At 43.0% G+C, this 20,876-nt stretch overlaps 2 protein-coding genes across 4 annotated transcripts; one reads left to right on the plus strand and one right to left on the minus strand.

The window, feature by feature from the left end:
• Positions 1–366: 366 nt before the first annotated feature.
• On the minus strand, positions 367–2,696 carry LOC106650275. Its single transcript, XM_014368203.2, has 2 exons — positions 1,704–2,696; positions 367–1,144 (listed from the first exon to the last, which is right to left on the minus strand). The coding sequence occupies exons 1-2, from the start codon at positions 2,629–2,631 to the stop codon at positions 918–920; spliced, it is 1,155 nt and encodes a 384-aa protein (XP_014223689.1). The 5' UTR covers positions 2,632–2,696; the 3' UTR covers positions 367–917.
• A 404-nt stretch (positions 2,697–3,100) lies between these two features.
• LOC106650318 (protein yellow) lies at positions 3,101–16,592 on the plus strand. Of its 3 annotated transcripts, none has more exons than XM_023460492.1 (6): positions 3,101–3,156; positions 14,512–15,028; positions 15,100–15,202; positions 15,299–15,387; positions 15,857–16,149; positions 16,235–16,592. In XM_023460492.1, the coding sequence occupies exons 2-6, from the start codon at positions 14,525–14,527 to the stop codon at positions 16,488–16,490; spliced, it is 1,245 nt and encodes a 414-aa protein (XP_023316260.1). In that variant the 5' UTR covers positions 3,101–3,156; positions 14,512–14,524; the 3' UTR covers positions 16,491–16,592. The 3 variants fall into 3 exon arrangements, with proteins under 3 accessions (XP_023316260.1, XP_014223732.1, XP_023316259.1); XM_014368246.2 differs by lacking the exon at positions 3,101–3,156 and adding an exon at positions 10,403–10,521; XM_023460491.1 differs by lacking the exon at positions 3,101–3,156 and adding an exon at positions 10,403–10,521 and having other exon boundaries at positions 14,515–15,028.
• Positions 16,593–20,876: the final 4,284 nt, after the last annotated feature.

Consider the following 20,876-nt stretch of genomic DNA (forward strand, 5'->3'; position numbering starts at 1 on the left):
TCATATCGTTCTCATTTTTTTCTTTTTCGGAACGAAGAAAAAATTCAGTTGCAACAGCTCGCGCGCGCACGCGGTCACCTCGTGTCACTCCTGCTTCCATATATATTTGATATAAATATCGATCGTACGAGCGTGCATATAAGGCTGTTCCATTTAAATTTCCTAGCATCCGATCCAGTGCGATTAAATTTGATGAAATCGTGCATCTCGCCCTTTGGCTGCAACGTATATAGCAGTGATACATACGGCGGATTCGGAATAATAGATGGAAAAGTGGCGTCAGGGAGGGGGGAGAAAAAAAATATTTCATCATTCGATTGGAATAGCATTTTTATATATAGGATCGATTGCGAGGCGTCGGTTCCATTCTCGCGCAGAAAAATAGATTCTCGTTTCCCACAAGATGATTTATCGCTGTATGCCATTTTCGTTGCGTCACCGCATACGTCGATTATACATGTAAAAAAAAATAAAAGAAATGACTGCACCAGCGGTTGTTTTAACATTTATTCTTTTAAATATAAATTATGCTTTTTTTTTATTTCTCCCTCGAGAGCTTACAAAGAGACACAACCGCACAAGTTTTTGAGCACATTGCAAAAACTGTGCCGATCGCGACGACGTTTCGTAATGCCAAGTAACGCAGCGATGGCGTCGATGTTTTGTATAAAAAAAAAAGTATTTCAAGATGTGTATATTCTCGGTAATTCCTAAATAAACTAGCGCAGTTTTAAAATCGTACTGTGTCTACGAATTTACGCGTAATTAGCCGAAAGAATTTCGAGGTTGTCACCTCAGCTAGACAGCTACACGTGCATCTTCGATCGATTCGTCGACATTCAAAAACATAAGACATTTTTCATAAAAATGTAAAAAAGAAGACTAGCCACGAAAACACTCGCGAATGGCTCAAGCACTCAAAGTCTGGTAACGCGTCTGATGACGACCGACGAGCCGTTCGTGCCCAGGACGTCCTTGATGTAGTCGTGAAAATTGCTCTCGATCATCCAGAGGACTTTGTTCCTCGTCGAGCTCGCTGGCACCACGTGGGTGGTCAATCTGGCATCGTTGCCCTTTGCCACCAACTGCCAATTCTTCGCCTCGAAGCTCGTCTCGCTGTTCCAGGCGTACACGTCAGCTTGGCCTGCGAGGAGCACATAAAAACAAAGCAATGTAAACTCGGTGGAGTGCCAACGACTCGAAGCCAGTGTCAAATTGCCAAATGGCCGATGTATAATAAATAACGTTAAAGTTTGAGATTATTAAAGGTAATATGCTTGGCTGGCCGATTTAATACCTGTATAATATGTCGATACAATAAAAGTGCTGTAGTGCAATAAGCGATTTACGAGTCGTGTGCGCAGACATGCACCTATACTATACGTACGCACACCTACACGATTGTTAATTATTAATATTATTATTGGAGCAGGCATTAGTCGGCTGCTGAGGCAGTTATGCGCCTCTACATACGTAGACTAGCCATGCTTTGAGTATTTTTAACTGCGATCTTATCCGGGTGCTTTATAATCTAGCTCAGCTGTTAACGTTAAAAAGTTCTTTATGCTGCTGCTGCTTCTAGTATATTTATCGACCAACGCACATACGTCGCATATTATAACCGAGCGTACGTATTTGCACACAAAGCCTCGATCGTTGTTGGCCAGGACACGAACTGGTGTAGCCGGTCTATTATAGCTTACCTTTGGCGCGAAAAAAGAGGCTCGAGCCATTGTCGCTGCCCAGCAGAATGATTTTCCTGTCCTTGGCACCGACCCGATGGACGAACGGCCCGGGCTTGGCGCGCCTCAGGTCCGACGTCTCGACGGCGTACAGCCAGTCCGAGCACAAATACGTGAAATAAATCATCGATGACGAGGTGGCGGCGGCGTTGCTCGTGGCGTTGCGCTTGCCGATCGCGCGAACCAGATAGAGCACGTCCGGTTGAGTAGCGCCACGACAGCCCGAGGCGACTCCTCGCGGCAGCAGGATCCGATGCAGCTCGTCGGCGACGACGTCGTGAACGATTATGGCGCCCACCGCCGCGTCCGAGACGTATAGGTGGATCCGATTGCCCGAGGATCGCTCGACCAAAAGATGCTGCAGCCGCGATCGGTAAGTCGTCACCTCGCTCAGGTCGATCCTATAAACGATCTTGGCCGTCCTCGCGCCGATGCCGAGGATCTTGGGCGGGCACTCGCGATTCGGCCGCTCGAGGCTCGCCACCACCCCGACGTCCAGCGCCCAGAGCACGTCGTTCGCGTGGTCGAGCGCCAGATCGACGACGTTCTGCGGATCGGCGCAGTCGACGACGTCCGCCTCGCACGATCGGCACTTCGGATCTTCCAGCAGGGGCTTGACTAGCGGCGGTGACTGCGACGACATTTGCATCGATCCGATGCTGAACGGAACTCCCGATTTGTACTTGGGCAGCGTCAGAAACACGGTGCGCTCGCGGAATATCTGCAGTCGGGTCGCTATGACGTTGCGCGCCGAGTAGGCGTGATCGCTGCAATTGCTCGGCGGGTAGAATATCGACGCACCCGTCAGCTCGAAGGATTTTTCCTCGCCACCGCAGAGACGACCGATGACCAGTAGGACAAAAAAACTCGATGGCGAAAACAAATTCATTTTGTTCACGCGTTGTTCAGAGTCCACTTGGACTCGTTACCACTTGGACGATTCGTGACTTTTTCTTTAGCCATTGACAATCGAACTGTGGAAAAAATCGACGGTGTAACAACAAGGAAGCTCGAACGATTTTAGCAGCTGTTTACATTCCTGTTCCGTCGCACATTTATTTTCAATAATAAACGACGGGCTCGCTCGGAGCGCATACATCGTTGCTCAATAATTATGCAATTTCGTTGAGTCAAAATTTTGACGACGAATAAATCGAAGCAACAAACTTTGAGCTTAACAGTCAAGTACTTTTAACTACTCTCTTTCTTTCATTTAATAACGATGATAGCAAAAATAAGTGACATAAAAGTAGTACAATATTGTATTTAACATGTAAAGAGTACAAATTTTAAAATTCAAACGATTCATCGTTGTAACGAAATTCGAGATAATATTAGCGTTGATTGACGAATGCTGCAGTAAATCCTTTTTGAGCTTAACGATTTTCTATATAATCAATTCATTTGACACAAGGTAAGCCGACAATTTATGCGAGTTTAGTTTGCCTATAAATTTCAACTGTATACCGCGACTCGCGAGTCAAGTCTTCGCCAACACACGCAAGTCCATATTTATAAAGCCGATCGCGCGCGCGTCAATACCGCAGAAAACTCAATCGCAAGCATTTGTACGAGGCATCGCGGTAAATTATCCAGCACATGTGTGAGGCAATCGTCGCGGAAATTAAGAAGAGCCCACGGGATCGCGTCGAACAATGGGACCCCCCTGAAAATTCAAAAAAGTTGGTGCAATATTATGCCGCAATGATAAGTGCTACTCCGGTAGCTATGTATATAAAGTGCAATAAACGACGCGGTGCGATTCATTTTTCGCGCCTATAGAACAGAAAAGAATCGAAGAGTTTTGTGGCTGCGGCGTGGGGCCCATGCGAAAATGCAGTTGCTGGTCGCGCGCGCGTGATTAGCGACTTCCGATTGTAAAGGCAGGGCGAGAAATCTCGCGGCAACGTAATTGCTATGATCAAATACGTATGGCTCGCACGCTATTTTCGTTTATACGTAATTTTTTTCCCTCCGCTGTCTCGCGGACGTGCAGCGCAGCGTTGTATGTACGATTGTAATAGCTGCACGAAGGGAGTGTTTGGGTGTCCCGGCGTGGGATTAGCGTTACAAGATTGCATATATGTGTGTGTGTATGTGTCGTACAGTGTACTGGATCTATATATGCACCAGTGATATGCATGTATTAGTTTCGTAGAGAAGAAAAAAAGAGCTCAGGTACGAGCGATGTATGCTCTCGGTGTGCTGCAAGCCAAAGTACAGAGTTTACACGACACAGAACAGTATCGATAGTATGTTCGAGTGTGTGTGCATGCATATACGTACTTGCGAAGCCTATACAAGCTGAGAGATCAAAGCTAGTTCGCCTGCCATGCCCCTGCGTGCGTTTAACTCGGTGTATACATTATGCAGCGCGCGAGCCTGTTTAGCTTCGGCCAACAAATTCGCTTGCTTAGAGAGAGGCATTGATAACAAAGTGAGCTGATTTACAGATTATATACACGCTGGAGCCTTGTATTTTAATCCTATGTATGTATGGCGCTCCGCAGCAGAGAGAGAGAGAGAGAGAGAGAGAACGAGAAAGGCAAGCTGCGACTGGCAACGTGTATTATCTGTTTCTTATATTATTGCTTATATGCACGCATACAATACATCGCAGACGCTCGAGGATCTATCCTGTATTTATGTATAATAAAATTTGCTGCCGTTGATATTGCTGTACGCAGCTTCCAACGATACCCGATATAACGAGCCTATTTTCGCCTCTCCCTCTCGTCTATATACTTACAGTGCAATCAGAGTTATTTATTAGAGTAATGAATGGAGCGATACGCAGTTTGAATTTCGGCCTTTTTTCGCCTGTCCCTCGCCAGCTAACACACGGACACATTTATAGTTTTATGCTCGGTACTCGGCGGCAATCGGCACTAATCTTATTACGTCTCGACAAGGTGTTTATTTTAATTTAAACGCATACACAAGCATAAACACGAGCAATCGGTATATATAATACGTGTAACTCGACACGCGACGTATTTATAAATATATAATATGTACACCCGGCTTATAAATACTCGTATCGTGCGTCAGCTCGATTTTCATCATTTGGAACTGCGGAATATTATGTATTATTCGTTGGAACGAAAAATTATGACGTTTTAATTATCGATTTGACTTGCTCCTCGTAATTTTGCTGTTTAAATCCCGTGTAATCGAATAAATTAAAATAAAGACTGGAATTGGAGTTGAAAAAATGTTTATTTTTTCCATGTTCGTATACTAATGACAACTTATCACACAGTAAGTCGCAATATCGAATCTATAACATTAGCTGCGTTTTCAGTCGAGCTAAAGTATAGATTGCGCCCGCAGTTTAAAATAGAATATATCATATCGATTGGAGAAAGCTAGAATTCGAGGGCTCGCGCGTGCATTTACCGCTTCGATTTAAAGATTGACACAAAGTGCAATGAAAATTTCCGGGACACCTCGCACGCCACGAGCGAGAGCAGTTGGACCAAGTAATGATTTTCACGAACGAGCGTGTCGAGCGACGTTTATTTTTTTCAATGTTGTTTGCGTGTAAATTGATATTTGACGCATCGTCCAGCTGGATAACGATGGTGTAATCGCGATCGACAACGCCTCATATTTAATTATCGCAAACGAGGAAATGTCACGCTCGCACGTGCGTGCAGTACGCATTCGTACACACATGTACTGGCGCCTTTTGATTTTGTACTCACGCAGATCGCGAACTTTTATATCATCGGCCATAGCGGGGCCTAGGAAAGGCGTAATGCGCGTTTTAACGTTCGAAAACGCGACGACTCGCTCGACTGACTCGATCGGCGGCGCTACTGCTATCGGCAACGTAAGCGACTTTTCTTGCAATTCCACGCGTACGATACGTTATACCGCTCTTATGCATAAATATGCATATCGTGCCTTTTTCTTTTCACCTTGCCCGATGCACTTTGCGGAGCGTTTACATTATATGTATATTATTATGGCATTATAATAATATCAGCTGCGCGGCGCGCGGTAATTGCCGCGCGAACGCCGATTTTGAAGCGATCCGCGAAGGTCATCCAGATTCTTATCGTATACGGTAGATAGAGAGCTAGCTCTAAACGAGTCGGAAAGTCAAACTTTTTTCCAATATATTACGCATTTTACGTTGTGCACGATCATGTATACTAGACCGAGTGGATTTGCATGGTGTAAGCACAATTGCTGCACGTACGTTATACCACTATTCAACTCGTGCGTACATGTGCAACGCCTAATTCTCATATAAAAATATACACACTCGCGCATAGATCTATGCGCTCTTGGCGGATCCATTGTTCTTCGTGACACGTCTCTTGCGCATACATACGTAAATATTATACGCAAAGCCCGAGATTGATCGGCTCGCGCGAGTAAAGGAGAAAGTGTAATTTATAGCTTTTGGCCAGGCTACCGCGGCGCGATATCTCGCCCCGTGTAAATGTTTAATTTGCCTCTATGTATGAAGATCGAACTCGTGCTTATTATTTCATTGTACTGAATTTTCGATTGACTTTTGCACGAACACTATTTTACCGGTGATAAGTTTCGTATTATGTGAGTATCCACACACACGGGTAAAAAAAGGAATTACTTTGGTGGAGGCAAATTGTAAAAGGTGTAACACAAGCAAAGCAGTATTCCCATGAATAACATAATATAGGCTATATTATTAATAAATACACCAACACGTTCGAATCACCTTCATTATGGCTTTACAAGCTTTCAATTTCATATTCAACTAACGCTGCCTGTGCATAGTTGCTTGGCCAGACGGTGCACCAAAGCTGCAATCGCAATTTTGCACAGCACGGGAGGTCCGTTTGCCTACACGCTCTATTATAGGCACAAACACGTGCTGTGTACTACATTGAAAATCCTAAACATATACTTGTAATAACGCGAGAGCGTGTAAAGCCTCGACGTCGGACAATCGCCAAGTCATAATGCATGTACACAAACGAGTCGAGTGTCAAGCTCGCGAGCGAGTCCTGTGAGACTTTTCAGTGTCATATCTGCATGTGCGCGGTGAAAATAAAAGAAAGTACCGCACGCATTGAAATTTACGTAATGTCCGACTCGAGCTCGCTGCTGCTCCGATTTTAGGAAAGAAACATAATGCTCATACGCGACTTATCCTAGAACGAAGTGCGCGCATATAACTTGTCCGATGCTTTTGTGCGTGCGCTGTGCAGTGCACTGCCGCGAGTAATTATCGCTTATAGTACACTGTGGTATACAATGCCCGTCCAGTGCGTGTACATAACGTAATAATCACGTACATGTATGCTTTTGCGCGCACAGCTGATATTTATATTCATTTTTTTTTGCTTTTAATTCGCAGGCAATTTATTAACGAGTCATTTCGCGATAGCGCGTGTAATGAATGAACCTGCATGAATATATACATTTGCGGCGATTGTTAAAATGTGACACTCGTGCCTGAACCGCGTGTGTATCGTATTTTAAGCGCGGAGAACGTGAAACGATCGACCGAACGTCGATATCGAGTTGAGGTAGCCGATCGAGCCAGGAATGCGCATGGCCATCTAGTTTTCTTGCATTCTATTCCAATCGTTCGTATCTCTCTATTAGCTACATGTAGGCTACGAGTACGCAGCCGTTTCAGTGGAGAATTGTTACACGCACCCAAAGGGGTAAACAATCTCAAGGATATAAACGTGCGAAGGTCGAACGAAGCGACGCTAAAAAAAAATTTAACGCCGTGAGTAATATTTTGATTTTACGGTCTGGTGCTTCCGTGTCAATACAATGATATATCGAATGTAGATCGATAATTGTGGACGTGATATGGAATTACGCAATTCATTAATGAGAATTCGAATGATCATTGTAATCAACCGATCAGGTTTACAATTATACATTTGATCCGAATCAGCGTGGAGCTGGAGTAACGACTTGGGCAGGTAAAATCGTTCCCATGTCCATGGCAATCACGGGAAAACTGAAATGTAAACATTATATACAAATCTATGGGTGTACGGAGGTGTGGTCTCACCGAGTTCCGGAGGGTCTGCTACATACGGGTACTCCAAGGTTAATCAATCGAGTCCTATAAATAAATACATATCAATGCCCTGCGAATAATCTTTCGAAAAATGTGGTTTTACCTATATGAAAGCTACCGTGTTATTTACATGTAACGTACATATGCCTTGGATAGGTATACAGGTAAAGTCTAATCAGTCGTTTTACGATTGGCACTCGTTCACTCCCCTGGCGCGCCGCTTTGGTAACAACCGCTCGCGAGCTGTGCTGCTCTCGCGTGAACTCGCAAAATGCATTAGGCGCTCGTTTTATGTAAACCGAATAATCGCGGTTCCCAAAAGTTATTGCGCATGCAGGTACGGGCTCGTACACATGTGCAGTCGGCATGTGATTGAAATTTTGCATTAGCGGCGCTATCTCACAGTACGAGACGTTTCGGTGTTTTTTTTTTTTTTTAGGCGGGATTTTTTCATGCAAATCGATTGTTACGCGTACAGAAAGACCATCCCTGAAAAGAGAGAGAAAGAGAGAGAAAGAGAGAGAGAGAGCAAACGCGCAACGATGGGAAACTTTTTATCGCTTTCGAGTCGAAAACGTAATGATTTGCATGTAAACCGATGCTCGTTCACGCGAAACGGAAGTGTAACTACATGTTGCGATTGCCTGTATTATACGTATACATGGGCTCGTCGATCATTGCTACCGATTCGGCCGCCCATAATAATAGCTAATTTTATCAGCCCTCGATCGGCAATAATATCATTAAAAATATTAATCAAAAAGTTGTTGCCAGCGTATTAGAAACAGAGAAAGATTCTTATCTCGGCGCGATATTTCCACCTATCCCCAGCTATATAAAGACTAGATTCGAGATCCCAATCGTCCATATATATATCCGAACGATGTGGATTTTGCGCAATTATTACGTACATATGTCTATCTGCAGGCTGCACTGAAAATTATGATAAATCGCCCTGGCCACACCACTTTGGCAATTTTGCAGCACGGGCACGTGTAAAGGTCCACCTAATGGCATTTCAATTTAATTTTAAAAGAAATAAAACTACAGGAGCTGGTGTAGGCAATAATCGGATTAGTCGGGCACAAACATGTGTGCTCTTGCTGCTACTGCTGCGCAAAAATTGCTTGGTCCAATATTATTCCTATTATTTATTTCGCCACCGCAAACTACGCGCGCACCACGAGTGCACCATGCGAAAGCGCAACAAGTGTACGTTCGAGCTATATTTGTCAAAATCGTCGATTAAAAGGAATGAAAAATATCTCAAGTACGCGAGAATCGCCGCTGTTGTCTCGATTGTTTTTTTTTTTTTTTGTTCTATTCCATTGAAAAGTTCTTGCAGCTGCAGCAGCGACGTCGTACACTTCGACTACGTAACTCGCGACTCGGAGAGGCTCGCTCGCGATAGATTGCATTAGCTGCGCGCCAACGATGATAATTAGCAAGAAGCGCGCGAACGTAGCGCAGCGTCACGATCCACGATCTCGTCGGCGCGAGGCGAGAAGAAAGTTTTGCGATCGATCGATGGCGAAAAATTTGATAAAATCGGCCATCGAATCTTCGATAAGCCGCGCCGACACCCAAGCTTCGTTATGGTGCCTTAAGATATATCGCGTAATTGCGATTATGCACGGCGGGGGGCACAGCAGAGAGCGAAAAAGAAAAGTGAATATAGCTGAGCGCGCTTAACGTTAGATCCGCGAGCTCGAGCCATTGTTTACTTTGCTCTCTTTCTATTATATATACACGTAGTACGTATCTCGGTGGCCGATCGATCGCGAAAAAAAAGCGCAGACATCTCTCGCGGTCTCCTTCGTCTGCATATAGACGCGCGGCGCGTGCACATATATAAATCGGGCGCATTATATAATACGCCCGTACGTGTGTATGTAAATGAGAATAAACAGAGAGGAAAGAGAAAAAAAAAATACGTGCACGCTCGTCGACGCGCGATAATGAATAATATCGAGTGCATATAGCTGCAGGAGCGAGCGAGCGAGTTCGTGCTCTGACGTAGCTTACGGTACACACATATCGGTAGAGGGAAATTGAGCACGGGCTCCACCTATTATCTAAGCCAATGGAAAAAAGGCCAGCTTTTCGCGAGAGAGTCGAGCCTCCCGTCGAGCGCTACACACGTGTGAATATAATCGCGCGCGCGCCAGTTAGCTTTAAAGACTCAAAGAAACGAGCTTGACGCGCCGCCGCCGCCGCCGCGAGCCTATATCGAACTTTCGAAAAGGTCGGACTGCATCGGTACAACACGTATATAGGAGTGTCACACGTGCACACGTACACACACTCACTCGCATGCATGATACAGATACTGGCGTACACGGAGACAGTAGGGGACTTGCACAATCGCGCGCTCCTTTGGATACACTGCACTCACTCATATACACACACACGCTTACAGAAGCTAATACAACGGAGCACGTTATCGCGGGGCGGTCTTGGCCTCCTCCCTCTGTGGCACTGCCGAGTGTGTGTGTGTGTGTCTGTTTCTCTCTCCCTCTGAGAGAGCCGGCTGGAGAACAAAATTCGTCCGATGCAGCAGCAGCAGCAGCCCAGCGTGTGCAGGAGCAGTCGTCGTTCGATCGCTCGCCTTGTCGCAAGCTCTCGTTCTCTTTCGCTTGCGTTTGCTTTGGGGCTTGCACCAAGTATCGCATCTCGTCTCGTGAGAGCGTGAATGATTTCTCGAGGCTCGATACGTGTGTTTGACGCCACCGATATGTGGTGAGTTTAGAAAAAACCACTACTGTGTTCGACAGCGACGCTTCTTTCTTTTTTTCTTGTTTTTTTTTCTTTCTTTCATTCAGTGAAAAGATAAAAGTGAAGGTTACGATATTTGGAATTTAAATCTCACCGAGTGCCACCGCCGCGACCATGTTCGCGTAATTTTCTTTGTGCGAAACTTTAATTCGTCGCTTTTGTATATTGCCTCTTGCTATACATATAGTGAAAGTGTGCGTGTGCAACGCTTTGATTATTTTCTTTTCGATTCGTCGAATTTTTCGAATCGAAAAGTCGCAGCTTTTTTATCCCCGATGTATGAAAAAAAAAAAAAAAAACAACAGCGAGCTGAGAAGAAATTATATTTCTCGTTATAATATGCGTGTGCAATCGCGCGAGGAAGTGTTATATGGAAACGTAACGACTATACGTGAATATGTAGAGTGCAGCGGCTCTCCTGTGTGCAGTGCCATGCGCGCGATATACGATTTTCCCGCGGTTTCGTTTAACCGTTCTGCGGCCGAGATAAGAAATGACACTCGAGAGGGTAATCGACGATCGCGCATATAATACAGACGGCGAAAATTTACGTTCGCTCGTACGCACATACGTTCAGATGATAAAAAACCAATTACCGCTTTGTTTTAGTGGCCGATTACGCGCGTGCATAGCGCCGAGTCGTAAATGTCTGTTACGCGTATGTAATAATGTGTGTCGGCTATAAGTTTTGGTACATAATGTTTAGCTGCGCGCACGACGTCGATGTTTATCGAGACACAACGACTGAATTGTTTTTCACTTGTGGAGCAGTAATCGCGCTGGGGGGAGAGACTCGAGACGCACACGATAGATAGTATCGATTGTAACTTAGCTTACCGGATCCGAGCAACGCGGGCAGAAACGATTGAAACATCGATTGGTTTCGCGCGTAAAAAATCACTGCGTTATCGAACGAATCGAGCATTTTCACGCAGTCATCTCGAACTTTAAAACTATCTCTCGTTGCGACTGATGGAAAATTAATTCGACCGGTGGACGTGCGCGTATGTACATCGCAGGGCAAAGATACACATTGTGTGTACGCGCGAATTACTCGAATGTACCGCGCGAGTTTTACATGTATGTGCACTTGGCACACGAGAGCATGGGAGAAAGTTTCCGCTGTTTTGCTCGTGCCTCTCCTGCATTATTATCTTGGCAATGGTATACATACACACACATACACATACATCTTATAATCACACGGCTTCTCCTGCTGTGTGCATAATATGTATATGTGTGCGCGTTCGTTACGTGCGTTTGTAACGATTTGCACGAGTCGCTCGAGTTTTTTGGTGCCGTTGCGGTATAGAAGTTCACCGGCGTCGCTGTCGCGAACACAGGGGAATGAAAATTTCGGCGATTTTCAAGGCTGTGCCAATCCCTCATTGGACCGCTTTTAAGTTGTTATAAATCACCGACAGTTGCCCGCAAAAATGTGTGTCAAAAAAACAGAAGAATTAGACTTATCGCAAAAGGAGTAATAAAGGGTTGTTTGCGCAATTTTTAACAAATCTCGCGAGCGGCACACAATCGTATTGGATAAGTCAATAGCGAAAAAAAAAATCATAGGTCGTTTCATTGAATATCCGCCAGTAGCTCGCAACGTACAGTTAAATTAATTAATTGAGATACGCCCCATTATGAGCTGTGTGTGCTTTCGGTTTATATTACGTTTTCGCCGTATTATGTGCAGCGAGCACGCAGACTAGCCGCATGCATACAGGTGAATTTCTCGGTGAGGTACGACGTGTGTAATAATGAACGTTAACTCACGATATATACGCATGTATCGGATTACTTACGGATTCACGGCGCGTCCGGAAAAAGGCTAGTTTAAGTCATTGTTCGATCGATGCCCGAACAGAGTTTTTTTGCCTTTATTTCATTTACTTAACGAGGTATGTAAAGTTCGCGTTGCGCAATTCTGTGCTTTTACCTTCCCCCGTTTTTCTTTTCGTACTCGCAATTCGATTTTTGATTTCGAACAATGCAATAAGGATCAAAAAGCACACACGCACACACGAGACCGGAAACTTGCCATGTACTCGTTGCAAAGAATATATCGTAATATTCGAACAGCTCGCGGTGCGCTGTAGTGTGTGCACTTTCCTCGGCGCGTTGCGGAGTTTTATTGTATTTTGGCCATGTTGCGACCGCGAGATATGCATCGAGCGCCGAGCAGCGTATACACGATCGGCAGCACATTATGCACCCATATACGCGCGCGACACATATAGAAACCTGCAGCTCGCTCGAGTCGTTCGTCATAATTATCCGTTCATCGTCGCTTACGTTTAGCCGTGGCGCAGCTCTGCAATATACTCATAGCTATACGCGATTATCAACGGGAGAAAATCGCAGCTTGAGAGACTTTGCTACTGCCGTTATTACCGCCAATGTACCGATGATTAATTTACGTTTGAACTTGTATAATTCGCATAGATCGGCAAAAAAATATTTGAGAGCGCCTCGTGCTCGCATGTGAACGGGATTTTTGCGCTGCCGCCGCCGCCGCCGCCGCCGCCACACGACTCAATTTCACGTTATTTATTGCTCCGCGCGCCTACACGCCGCCGAAAGGTATCGAGCTACACACATATCGATATATTATTAGAACTTCCTAGTGTATAAATATACATTTCATAATTTCTCTTTCGTCGTTCTCGGCTCTCCGATCAAATACACAATAGTCAAATGCACGTAAACATACGCTTACATGGCAGCTACATATACACCTATCCGACTTCCCACGAGTATAATCTACGATCTCGATGGCTACATCTGTATATGCAATGCCGTATATAATCCTATTAAATGAAATATCCTTATATATCGTCTTGCACAATTGACGTTGTCTCTTTCCGTGTCTATAGAATGCATGCGAAATCGTCGACCTCTACCCTGACTGCGCGCCGCAGTTTATAAGAAAAAACGGAACGTAATACGCGAAATTCCGGCGGATATTATGGCAGTCAGTCATCCGTGATTGTGTCGGGATCGAGCTCTCTCCTTTACGAAGAACAAACAGCTGGCGAACTTTCGCGGTTATTGCCTCTCGCGCCTCGTGCGCGTTTATATGCAGCGTTGCAGCAGCTCTTATCAATTAGTTGTGATCGACGGCGGCGGCGGCCAGCCAGAGTGATACAAGTTTTTCAGCTCGTTCCGACGTTGCGAGAGAGAAAGAGTAAAAAAAACGATATCCATGCGCCGTATAGTTCTAGAAGGAATAAAAAATTCATTTATGCCGTATAATGTATATACAACGAGCGCTATAATTTATGTTTTTTTTTCCTTTTTTCTAAACAAAATACATATAATACCGATGCTATTACGCGCCGCTTATCGCACCGGGTGATCTTTACACCTCGAGCGCAATATTATAAATACTTAATTTTCGAAACGGATTGTATATAACGAGCCGCGTATGCGTGTACGCGAGAATTAACATCGGCCAAACTATATAATTCTCGTAGCAATATATACGTGTCTCTAATTCTAGATAAAAATCGATGCACGCTAGTTTCCAATAACAACTGCGCGAGACTTTGCTCTGTGTGTATAAGGCTTTAACCGATAAGCGGTAGCAACTATGTATACTCTTGATCCTGTATTTGTGCATTATGCGGCACTCGCGTGTCTCGCGAGCTATACGATATGTTTTTTGCATTTAGACGAGGCATAAAAAGCAAGAGAAAGCCCGAGGATAATGAAAATAAAAAATAAGTCGCGGATAAATTGAATTATCCGAGCGAATTTATGGGGTCCAAATCGAAGATACGATCGAACAGAAATCTCAAAATATTCCGAAATGAACGCGTAAACTGTACTTTCATCCCGTTCATGTTACGCGAACGTAACGAGCCAATCGTAAAATCCTCGATGATTCAATTAGTGCAGCTAAGCCGTAATAACGAACGCATTATAAAGTAATAAATATTTCCCATTACCCAGCAGGAAAGCTCCGATGCTCGGGCTGCTGCTGATGCTGGCGGCGAGCTTCTCGCTCGGCCTGGCGCGCGGCGAGCATCTCGAGACTGTGGCCCAGTGGCCGCTACTCGACTATATCTTCCCCTACGATCCGGCCTTTCTCGAGCAGTTCCAGCCGGAGAACGTCGTGCCGACCGGCCTGGAGATCGGCTGGCATCGCATCTTCGTCGCGACGCCGCGGCTGCGCGCCGGTGTGCCGGCCACCCTGAGCTTCATTCCGCGCGACATACCCGGGGGCAGCGCGCCCCACCTGCAGGCCTACCCCAGCTGGGAGTGGCACAGCGCCGGCAAGGGCGACTTCAACTGCTCCAAGCTCATATCGGTCTACAGGATACGCGCCGACAAGTGCAACAGATTGTGGGTCCTCGACAGCGGCATCAACACTTCGATCGACGACTTCACCGTCGCCTGTCCGCCCAAACTGCTCGTCTTCGATCTGCAGAACGACCAGCTGGTGCGGCTGATAACCTTCCCGCGTGAAGTGAGTGTGCCAACAAATATCGAAAACAATTTTTGCTCGAGTACGTAAACTAAGCTACGATCGTTTTGCAGTCGCTGAGACCGAATTCGCTCTTCACCAATCTGGTCATCGACGACACCACGGCGGCAACTTGCGACGACGTTTACGTTTACATTACCGACACCACTGGTCCCGGTAAGTACCGCACATTTTCGTAACGCTAAAATTATCATATCGACGAGTCGTCGATTGAAAATCATAAAAATGTATTTACGATTGAAATCGTTGCAGGACTGGTCGTCGTGGAAGGCGCTACCGATCGCAGTTGGCGATTTTTACATTCGTCCATGTTACCTCATCCCGATCAAGCAACCTATCAGGTCGGTAAATGCATTCATGTACAACACGTATAAGTCTAATCACGCCCGTGCCTACGTGCGATTTTATTCATTAAAATTTTTACATGTCTAAGGCCTGCTGCTGTCGGGCGCTGTTCGATATCTCTCCCTTTCTCTCTCTCTCTCTCATGCGCGCGCGCGATTAGCGAGTTGCAGCTCGATCATTCATCACTGCGGAATATTTTTAGCGGCGCTAATTACCGTACACATGCCTGGTGTAATTTTTTTTTCTCTCGTCCGTCGACCAAGTCAAGCGATCGAATACACATGTAGAGCTGCTGCACCAATTTTTTTTTGCCGTAACACATGTTATCTTTTATCGTGCACAGTCCGATCGAAGCTTGCCCGATCAACTTAACTAATGCAATTCTACATGACCACAGTCGTTGATCGCGAGATAAAAAAATGGGCAGAGATATTTTTCACGAGTAAAAACATGATATTTCAACAGATCGGCCGTGATTCGTTCGAGCTGTTCGACGGAATCGTCGGTATAGCGTTTTCGCCTCGACTGGCCACCGTCTATTATCAGCCACTGGCCACCGATCGCCTCTTCAGCGTACCGACCACGGCCTTGCGAGCCGGACCACCTGGCTTCGATGACGAGTTACCGGTCACGCTCATCGGCCGCAAGTCCAGCCAAGGAATCGGCTTGAGCGTCGATCCGCGCGACGACAGTATCATTTTTTCGCCGCTCACGGAAACTGCCATTGCCATTTGGCAGCCACAGACCAATGCCCAGAGGTTTGTAGCCTTCTTTTTCGTATGAGTCATTTGTTCATTTATGCGTTTTAATGACTCGTATCATTTCAACTCTTTGTTCTTGCAGAATTCTGGCCTACAGCCCGGAGCTGATTCAGTTCGCCGCCGAGGTGCGCTGGGTCGAGCGCGACAGCGGCAACATTTGGGCGCTCACCACGCGCTTCCAGAAGTTCTTCAAGAAGCAGGTCGACCCGACCGACCTGAATCTGCGCATACTGAGGATCAGACCGGAGAACGTCGTGCCTCGGCCGATCTATCCGCTGCGACACTTCAACGTGCCCGCTCATCCGAGCTTCTACAACCGAACCCTGTCGTATTTTTAAGAGCCGAAAAAAGAGGAGAGAAAAGCTGAATCGGATCGTGCGAAGCAGGAATTTCCAATCGAGCGAATGTTGACTCTTTGCTGCCTTCTAAAAAGCACGTACACGCGATGTTGTAATAGTTAATTGAAATCCCATGTATTTACGAGCGAAAGCTGTACAAGTGATTTTCTTGATCGTCGCAATTATACTTTGAAAAAAATCGAAATAGTACAATATACATGTAATAGCGCTTAATCGTATGATTGACGCAAAGTAGGTAGATTTTATTTATTTCTTACATAGTTGCTATCTCAAGCACATCTCAAGACTACCTAACGATTTTCTCATTTTTTTTTCATTTTAAAATCAGATTGAAGGGACGTACAGATGCTTTACTGTTTTAGGATAAAATCAACTAGAAAGTAATCGAAGCGTTTTCGTATTATATGATATTTATACTTATAATAATTAGGTGATGCATTGAAACGAGTTCAATGAGCGTAATCAAAATAGTGCCACATAGAAATTTTTCTTGTAATCGTCGACAGCAAGTGATTCTTTAAAGAATTTTGTAAATATTCATTCATAAAATTTAGTGAAACACAAATACTTTTATAGTAACTTTAAGAGAAAAATTTATTGGATAATAAAGTAATATTATATCAAATAATGTTAAAGACTTGCATTTCTAAACTAGGTATTAATGGTAAAAAAATTATGGTCATATGCATGCATGATAGCTAAAGATTTTTATTGCTGTTTATAACGTTCAATAATGATTTGAGTAATATTAATTAGATCTTTATTTTTGCTTGTGACAATCAAACCCATGACGTCGAATAGACCCTCTCTATATTTTTAATTTTTTTTTATTTATTTCTGTGCCTTGACAAATTTTTATACTGACATAGGTACTCGATTCCGGATAGTAAAAATCCAGCTTTACCGACTGTTCATAACCATTGTAGTGATCATTGCAAGAATTATGGTACACACATTTCCTATTATATCGAGGTTCTATAAAATTATTCGTTTTGCTGTTGATATACTTCACATCCACAACACGCTCTTCTTTGCGGAAGATATATATTTTATACATACAAATTCATGTAAGCTTAAAAATTTAAAACAATAAAGGAAATGAGCGTTATTGATATTGATAAAGAATTGTTATCGTCGAGTTATAATATAGTTTTATATTAGACTCATCTAATATTATAGTTGAATTTATAATGTAATATAATTGGTACACAGCAAAATCTCCCAATAGCGGACGCCGGACACCCTAAAAACCTGGAAAAGTGTCCGCTATTAGTTATTAAAATTTTAGTTATTAGTTATTAACAGCGCTTTTGCGACACCTTTCAAGAGCTCTCTAACCGTGTCAAAATTTTGCTTACAACTAATAATACGTTATTCTCATTCTCGTTTTGTCGCTGATTTTAAATCTCGTCCAATTTGTAGAGGTAAACAAATCCCCTCTTTAAGTATTTATTCAGTGAATTGATATTAACACTTTTATTTACAGTTTGTGAGTATATATCATGAGTGTAAATTTAAAAGTGTTTATTTAAAATTTGAAATCATCTATCATAATAAAGAGTAAAAATGTCCGCTAAGACTAGAAAATGGGTAACCGCGTCCGCTATTGGGAATAAATGTTACATGAAAAAGCATAGGAAAAATTCGAGTCTTTTAAAAGTGTCCGCTATAACATTCGCAGTAATCTTTTTTCAGTGTATAAAAAATGATGGGGGACAATGAAGAATCCTCTATACGATAACAATGAAAGAATAAGCAAAAAAGAAAAACAAGTCAGCTCCAACGATGATAAAACTAGATTGAAAGACAGTAATAATCCCTCAGATATTACTGGTTAAGATCTCCTATGGACCTCCTTTGGTGAGAAACTTTGATCGATTTAGAGAGCGCACAGTGATACCAGCGTCGTAACGTATGACGCAGCCATACTTATGATCTAAAAGTATTCCATTTAGCATTCAGCGAATAACAATGAGATTTTGTGTCGATCGATACTCACAGTGCCTGCCGTCTCGAAGTTAAGAGGCACGGTGGGCCCAATCGTGATGCAACAAGGTTCAGCTGCTCTGGTCATCATCAAAATCAATAGCCTTCTCGTTCTTACTGGATAAGTGTACCATTTGCTGCTGTAGCTGCAACATAAAATTTTACCATAGTTCTTTTTAAATACTCGTAATTTTTACAAATTATAATAATACCATTTGAAACATATGTCATTGCTGGCATCAAGCAGAAGTTGGCTTGGGTAACAGATTACTATCACAACAATTAATAATACTACAAAAGAAATGGCCATTATAGCAGCACTCAATGCATCATAAGAAATTTCAACGACTGCCTGCAGAATGAAAAAAAAGATAATGCGATGGACTTGCGATGGAAAAGTTTTTTAAATTAAAATTTAACTTGCCATAGATCCTGATAAACTCAAGCATATCATGATGCTTATCATAACAATAATTAACTTGGGGCTACACATGTCATTCAACGTGCGAGAAAAACTGAATAATGAAATTTTAATTTATTACTTTTCTTTCAAGATAAAACTTCAGGAATATTCAATGTGATATATTTTACTCCAAGCATTTTTGATGTCGGTTAATTCAATCCGATAATAGTATGGTGCACGTATATGTCCATTTTTCGCTTCGCACTTGGGCTTTGATCAAAATTTTTTATTTTTTCAAGTTTTTCAAAAACATATCTGCAATTGAAAAAAAACCAAAATATTGAGATGGGGTCTTGTAATTTTAAAATTTCAAAATCGGTCAATAATAATAAACTTAACCCGATCCATATGATTTTGCCCATAACGTAAGTAATGCAAGACGTGTAGGCCAAATCTAAGGCACAGACGATAAAAAGAACCAAAATAAGCATGTGAATAGAAAAACTGAGAATGTAGTAAAAGTATTTTTCCTGATCGATAAACAGCTCAACATGAACGCAGAGGCTTCTCTGCAAGGTCATGTTTTCCGGCAAGTAAGGATTAAGGACGTATGGCAAAACCACCGGGGCAAGTGCATAGCCCATGAAGAACGGTAGCAAGATGCCAAAGTGTATTAATATCAGACGAGATCCTCGCTTGCACACCACCTTCATTGTATTCTTTTCTTCCGGATCGTTGATGCCAAGCCAATCGATCGTCACGATCTCACATATCCGGTAAAGCTAAATGCAGTAATTTTATAATACATGCTGAAGGGAAAAGAATGTCGACAAATTTGCATGGATCATTTTGATTCTTACGATTTTTTCTGATGCTATTGTTTGCAAATAAACAAAATATGCGCCCAGCAAAATTATGGATTGAAAAGCAAGCTCTGCAAGCATTGGCGGATATATTTCATTCACAAATAGTTCTTTATGAGCTCTGGTGAACTGCAAATTATTTTCATTTTATTAGTGGTGAAAATAAGCTTTATTTCAAAATTTACCGTTATTATGATTGAAAAAAAGAAACTCGAGTGCATCATGGCTCTTCCGGATTTTTGTATAGCTTTTGGCTGCACCGGACATAAAAAAATCAACTTGAGAAATTTTTTTAACCAATAAAATTGATTTTCTTCAAAATCCAGCTGCCTGGAGAGTTCGGCGAGCTCAGCTTGGGTTGTCTGTATTGCCATAATGATCCAACAAAGTATTAAAAATTTAAATTTAGTCAACGTTACTCCGGAGCTGAAATAAAATTCGTTCTTTTCTTGCTAACTTAAGAATGACTAGACTAGATGTGTTTTCTTCGGAAATTTAAAGTCTCAACAACTAATTTAGGTGCCACGATAATATTTCATTGTATTTTTCCCTACATGAAAAATGTAACCCTAAGCTCATATGTTATTTAACCGCATATAACTCTTTACCGCACGTGCCTTATGTTCCGTCAAGTTCATTACTTGAAAAGGTGTTGAGGTGCTTAAAAATTTAAGCAACTATCGATATTCGCCCCTATTGTTTGCGAATAAACAAAATATGTGCTAAAAAAATTTGTGAAAAGTAATCTCTGACAGCATTAGTAAGTATATTGTGTATCAGCACATAGCTTCATCAGCAGACTTGTAGAGACATAATTGTGTGTTAAGAGGATGAAAAAACAAGGAAAACTAGTCGATATTCAGTAACTGGTACTTTTATTCATCAATTAATTAATTAATTAATTAATCATTAATACTACAAAGATTGCTTTTTTACCATTCAAACATCTCGTGAAAAATGCATTTATCCCTCATACTAAGCGATCCAATTTGAAACTTCGCATTGGTAATATTTTTCCTATCAACAAAAACATGAAATACGTTATCAATTTCTCATTTCGAATTAACGCATCTGCACGAGATTCGCCAGTGAAATGACGTTATTCATGCTTAC

The sequence above is a fragment of the Trichogramma pretiosum genome, unplaced genomic scaffold (genome assembly GCF_000599845.2).
Source record: "Trichogramma pretiosum strain Unisexual culture from Peru unplaced genomic scaffold, Tpre_2.0 scaffold5, whole genome shotgun sequence".
NCBI lineage: Eukaryota > Metazoa > Arthropoda > Insecta > Hymenoptera > Trichogrammatidae > Trichogramma > Trichogramma pretiosum.

Excerpts from the sequence above, each read along its gene's own strand:
- LOC106650275 (XM_014368203.2), bottom strand. The coding sequence starts at position 2,631 with ATGAATTTGTTTTCGCCATCGAGTTTTTTTGTCCTACTGGTCATCGGT. Across the intron at positions 1,145-1,703 it reads CCTCTTTTTTCGCGCCAAAG|GCCAAGCTGACGTGTACGCC; the intron begins GTAAGCTATAAT and ends TGCTCCTCGCAG.
- LOC106650318 (XM_014368246.2), top strand. The coding sequence starts at position 10,475 with ATGATTTCTCGAGGCTCGATACGTGTGTTTGACGCCACCGATATGTG. Across the intron at positions 10,522-14,511 it reads TTTGACGCCACCGATATGTG|CAGGAAAGCTCCGATGCTCG; the intron begins GTGAGTTTAGAA and ends CCCATTACCCAG. Across the intron at positions 15,388-15,856 it reads CCGATCAAGCAACCTATCAG|ATCGGCCGTGATTCGTTCGA; the intron begins GTCGGTAAATGC and ends ATATTTCAACAG.